Raw genomic sequence first — 6,000 nt, forward strand, 5'->3', positions numbered from 1 at the left:
TTGCCAAAATATATAAGGATTAAGGTACAGTTGAATGTGACCTTTGCATGGTCGGGATAGCAGAAATACAGATATATATTTTTCAGGCCCTAGGCAATACTAATTTATATCGTTAAACTTACGAGTGTTGACAGCAAGAACAATTCCATACTTGTCTTGGATCACTCTGATATGGTCAATGGATAAGGTCCTATCTACTCTCTTCCTTTTACTTTTAGCATGGATATCCTGATCAATACTGTGGTCTATATCAGGATGTGAGCTTATAAAACTGGGGAGCAAGCACAGCCTTCTTCGACTTCTTTTCAAATTAAGGGAAAGAAGATGCTGGAAATGACCCTCACATACTTCATAAGTTCTTGTCAATACAACACAATTTTCCGCTGTTGGTATAATGCCGCTTTCAGTCAACACAATATGAATTTCCTCTTTACTTACAAAGTCATGATACAAAGGTGAGCATTCTACATCAGAATGGTATCTATGAATATGGCAAACCATGCTTTGAAATTCTTAATCATTAGATAATCTAGGGTCTGCAGGGATAACTTGTGGTTACCATAATTGTCATTGTAACAATTGTTGTTGTTTGTGCAGAAGACAGGAGATTATTAAGGTAGGGGAGGGGAATGAGCTTGAGTATATCTGTTTTAAGCTGTAATCTTTATTTCTCCTACTATCGGAGAACCTATTTGATGATTACAAAACAGACAAACTAAACATAAAGATATATAACAGGCAAGCTTTTAAATAAGAAAACAAAACTAGAAAGTGCTATTTTTAAAAAATTATTATAAAATTTTGCTTGACTATATAACAATTTTATGATGAAAAATCACCATAAATGTTACCATAGCAACAGTTATATGGGAAAATAAAAGCAAATTGTCAATAAAATAGTTGCACACATATTGAGATACAATATTTAATGCTAAAAAGAAGTAAATAGTTGGCCTGTATCAGACAAATATGATTTTGTCATAGCACCCTCTTCATCAATTGTTGCTATAAAGGTAACCACTTTTAAATGAAAATATCTTTTTTACCAAAAATATACCATCTCCAATTTGTTTACACATTTTAAAAAAGGGTTAAAAGTTAATGGGGAGCTATACTATGCATTTCTTGATGCCTGCACTTTTGCTTGAAACAATTCTAAAAATTGCTATTAATCTCAATTTTCAGAATCCTGATTTTTTGCTATTTTTGTCCATTTTTTTACATATTTTAAAAACTGAATTTTATTGATATTCCATCAAAAGGAGAAACCTTAAATATGTATGTTTTCAAAAGCCAAGTTGGATTTTGAAAATATTACCACACTATCATATTCAAAACTCATGAAGTCGGTCCACTTTTGACATTGTAGATCATCCTTTTTCAGCAGATATTATGAATGTGTGGTTTCCATAGCAACCACATACTAGAAAACCAAAACAAGACTATTTTCAATGTTAGTATATGTAATTGAGACTACATACAAAATTTCATCAAATTTGGTGACATACAATTTCCATGTCACTTTGATGCTTACAGAGAATTGCTCTTAAATGTTGGTACCATAACCCCCAAAATCAAACCCAACCTTCCTTTTGTGGTATTGAACCTTATGGTAATATTTCATAGAGATCCATTTCTTAAACTTAAGTTATTGTGCAAAAACCAATATGTCTTCCGATGACGACAACGACGCCAACTTCATACCAATATATGACCGCAAAAATATAATGTTGTCTGTCAATAAATGCTACACTCTGTTCATGCTTATGATAACATCATCAGCTCCTTTTTTGTAAGAATTTATTCATTCAAAAATCTAAAGCACTTTCCGACGTACAAAAATTCAAACCTGGTATCTTTGATAAATATTATTGTCTTACCTCATATCAATGTTTCAAAATGTGAGACACATTGAGGTTAATATTGTAGTTTGTAACAAGCTCAAAGTGGCAATGTAAACAAGTTACGTAAACATTTAGATTGGCTTAAATATTTAGACAATTTCAATTGTTTTTTTGAATTATCACCTTGCTGTTATAGAAATGTATCCTGTTTGCATTATCTGAGTGTAAATAACATGCACATTACCTGCTGGCGTTGGCGTCATGTGCTGCCCTGGAAAACACATCACATCAGGGACCTGTTCATGCAAATCTTTGCTCCCATCAAATACTACAAGAAACAATGCCCGGAACGTCATGAAGGTCTGATGTGTTGTTAGATAAACATATTGTCCACCAAAATCCCAGAAGATAAGACGTCCAACTTTCATCTTATACTTTCCACTTTTGAGGAACTTTTCCATTTTCTTTCTTATTTCTTCTTTTGTCATTCTTGTTCTCATTTTCTTTTCCGTCTGTTTTACCGTGTGTGGCACGTTTAGAGATTGTGCTGCTGCAGACTGTTCTGAGGGCAAAGAGGAAAGTGTAGCTTTGGCATAACCAGTTGGGCTTGTATCTGAAGCTTTGATGAACTTTTTGGTTAGTTCACTCTCCTCCTCTTCTTCCAGAGAGGTCATTAAAACCTTACTGTACACAACATCCAGGGCATTAAAAGAGTCTGAAATTGTATTTAATACATCAGGCAAATCAAACCCAAAACAGCTGCAGGCTGTCAAAACGAAGTGAAGAATGTAAGAAAAATCAGAATTAAGATAAGAATCATATCTTATCAGGTGTAACATTTACATAATGCTATTAACATATTTTAAAGAGAGTCATATTTTAACTGATTGATTGATGACATTACTGATTATGGAAAATAAATGTTAATTCATTGATTAATTTTAACATTTAAATTCAATTTCAAAATATAAAACCTTAACATCGTTCTAATAAGATTAGTATATTGTTAAGATTTTCATACACAAATCAGATTTGATATTGAATTAATATGGTGCGTGAATAGAAGGCACAAACAAAATGGCTACAATGTGAAACTAATTTAAATCAGTGCTATAACATCTCTGCTGATAGTGCAGTCCATGCGATAGAGTTTTTTTTTTAAATGTGGTCAGATGTTTGTACTTATGCCCTTTCTCACCTGGATCAACAAGAATCCACTCTTTTGTAAGAATATCTAGGCCACAGCGACCTTCTACCAGAGAAATCCCATCTGTCGGGTGTCGACCATCAGGTATAATTTCTCCAGCTAACAGCTTAACAAGAGTCGACTTCCCAACAGAAAATTGGCCAGTTACCATGCATCTCATATCAAAAGATTCATAGCTGCCCTTCCCTAATAAACGATTTAGCATGGCAGACTGTTGCCCTTTTCCGATGGAATCTAAAAAAAAATAAAAAAAATTGGAAAGTTTTGATTTGTTCATGTTGTGAAAAAAAAATGTATCCATACAAACACTCATAGATAATTTCTCCTCATTTGTTGGTTAATATGTTGATATGTCATCTTTTCGATATGTCAATGTGTTAAATATGTCACAATGTCTTTATGTCTATGTTTTTATGTATTAGCCTGTTTATGTATTGAATTATTGGTGTAATGATGTAGAAGTCTGTTAATGTGTTAATTTGTTAGTGTTTTAATTTGTTAATGTGTTGATATATGAATATTTTAATGTGTTGATATATGAATAGTTTAATGTGTTGAAATTTCAGTGTGTCAATATGTCTGTGTCGATGTATGAGTCTGCATGATAATGTGTTAAAATGTCAGTTTGTCGATATCTCTGTGTGGATGAATTTATCTGTTAATGTGTTAATTTATAAGTGTGTTGATATTTCTACATGTTGATGTACAAGTCTGTTAATTTGTTGATCTGTTAGTGTGCCAATATGTAAAGGTGTATGTATGAGTCTGAAATTTTAGTTAATATGTCAGTGTGTCAATATGTTTATGTGTCGATGTATGAGTGTTAATGTATTGATATATCAGTGTGTTAATGCATTGATGTTTGAATCTGTTCATGTGTTAATCTGTCAGTGTGTTTATATGGCAATGCATTGATTTTTAAGTCTCTCAAGGTATCAATATGTCATTGTGTTGATGTATGAGTCTAGTTCTATGTAGATCTGTCAGTGTTTTGATGTATGAGTGTTAATGGGTTGATTTGTCAGTGTGTCGATGTATCAATGTGTAGATGTTTTAGTATGTTAATGTGTTGATATGTTGATGTGTTGATATGTCATGTGTAGATTTATGAATCTGTAATAGTGTTTATCTGTCAGTGTGTCAATATGCAAATGTGTTGCTGTGTGAGTCTGTTAATGTGTCGTAAAGTCAACTTGTGGATGTTAGAGACTGTTAATGGGTTGATTTGTCAGTGTGTCAATGTGTTAATGTGTTAATGTATGAATTTTTCAATATGTTTGTGGTTCAATATGTTCAAGAGTGTCTATATGTCTATGTATTGATGTATGATCTTGTCAATGTGTCAATATGTCGACGTGTGAATATTTTAATTTGTCAATATGCAAATGTTTCAGTCTGTTAATGTGTAGATCTGTCAATGTGTCAATGTATGAGTCTGTTAATGTGTTCATCTGTCAATGTGTTTATGTTTGAGTCTGGTAAGATGTTGATATTCAGTGTGTCAATATGTCAATGTGTTGATGTTTGAGTCAGGAAATGTGTTGATATGTCAGTGTGTCATTATGTCAATGTGCTGATGTTTGAGTCAGGGAATGTGTTGATATGTCAGTGTGTCAATATGTCAATTTGTTGATGTTTGAGTCAGGGAATGTGTTGATATGTCAGTGTGTCAATAAGTCAATGTGTTGATGTTTGAGTCTGGTAATATGTTGATATGTCAGTGTGTCAATATCCAATGTGCTGATGCATGAGTCTATCAATGTGTTGATCTATTAGCGTGATGATGTATGTGTGCTTAAGTGTTGATCTGTCAATGTTTCAATATGTCAATGTGTTGATGTATGAATCTGGTTATATGTTGATGTTCCGGACCATATGAGTATTTGGACCATACGCGTATGGTCATGACCATATGCGTATACTCATATGGTCCGACCATACGCGTATGGTCCGACCGTACGCGTATGGTCGGACCATATGAGTATGATACTCGTTTGGTTATTAACGGGCCGGACCATATGAGTATTTGGACCATATAGGTATTTGTTTTTCAATAATATGCATTAGAAAACTTTATAAAAAACAATGATTTCTACATGCAATTGTATTATTTTCAATTTAAACAGGCCCAAACAAAACAAATTGAGGAACAAATCATGGAAACAAATCAAATAATTATGCCAAAGCTACTTTCCATCGCTAATGGTATTCTTGCTTGTATGCGTAGGGTGGCATTTACTTCCATACGGTACCATAGCTTTTCTTTGGTCCTGGGTCATTCCGATGTGTCTACGATGTTTTTAAAAAGCTATAGATCTCCATGCAATATCGTAACAAGACTGAAGTACATCATATCACCAGACAACTTAGAAAATTAAACTAGGGTCCTTGCGGGTTACGTCATTAATTTTTTTAACAACAAAAACAAGTATTAGTACAAAAATTCTATATGCACCGCTAAATAAATGCTAATTGTATAAAGTTTCAAAAGTAAGCAAATTATAAGACTCGATTTTATAGATCTATAATAAACTGAATTACCTTTTGTAGTGTCTTTTTAATGACGTGACAACTATAATTAAACCTGTTAATTACCCCGACCATACGCGTACGGTCGGACCATACGCGTATGGTCGGACCATATGAGTATATACCCATATGGTCATGACCATACGCGTATGGTCCAAATACTCATATGGTCCGGAACATTGATATGTAAGTGTGTCAATATGTCAATGTGTTGATGTATGAATCTGGTTATATGTTGTTATGTAAGTGTGTCAATATGGCAATGTGTTGATTTATGAATCTGGTTATATGTTGATATGTAAGTGTGTCAATGTGTCAATGCGTTGATGTATGAGCCTGTCAATGTGTTGATCTATCAGCGTGATGACAAATGTGTGTTAAAGTGTTGATTTGTCAGTGTGTGGATATGTCAAATTGTTG

The 6,000-nt window shown here is 33.3% G+C and overlaps 1 protein-coding gene across 1 annotated transcript in view; it reads right to left on the bottom strand.

The window, feature by feature from the left end:
- LOC139493907 (uncharacterized) overlaps positions 1 to 3,279 on the bottom strand; it is a 42,744-nt gene extending 39,465 nt beyond the window's left edge. The window contains exons 1-2 of the mRNA XM_071282068.1: positions 3,043 to 3,279; positions 2,089 to 2,559 (exon numbers count right to left, since the gene is read on the bottom strand). Coding sequence (XP_071138169.1) covers positions 2,089 to 2,559; positions 3,043 to 3,256 — 685 coding nt within the window. The 5' untranslated portion in view covers positions 3,257 to 3,279. The remainder of the gene's footprint in view (positions 1 to 2,088; positions 2,560 to 3,042) is intronic.
- Positions 3,280 to 6,000: the final 2,721 nt, after the last annotated feature.

This window comes from Mytilus edulis, chromosome 11 (assembly GCF_963676685.1).
Source record: "Mytilus edulis chromosome 11, xbMytEdul2.2, whole genome shotgun sequence".
NCBI classification, from domain to species: Eukaryota; Metazoa; Mollusca; class Bivalvia; order Mytilida; family Mytilidae; genus Mytilus; species Mytilus edulis.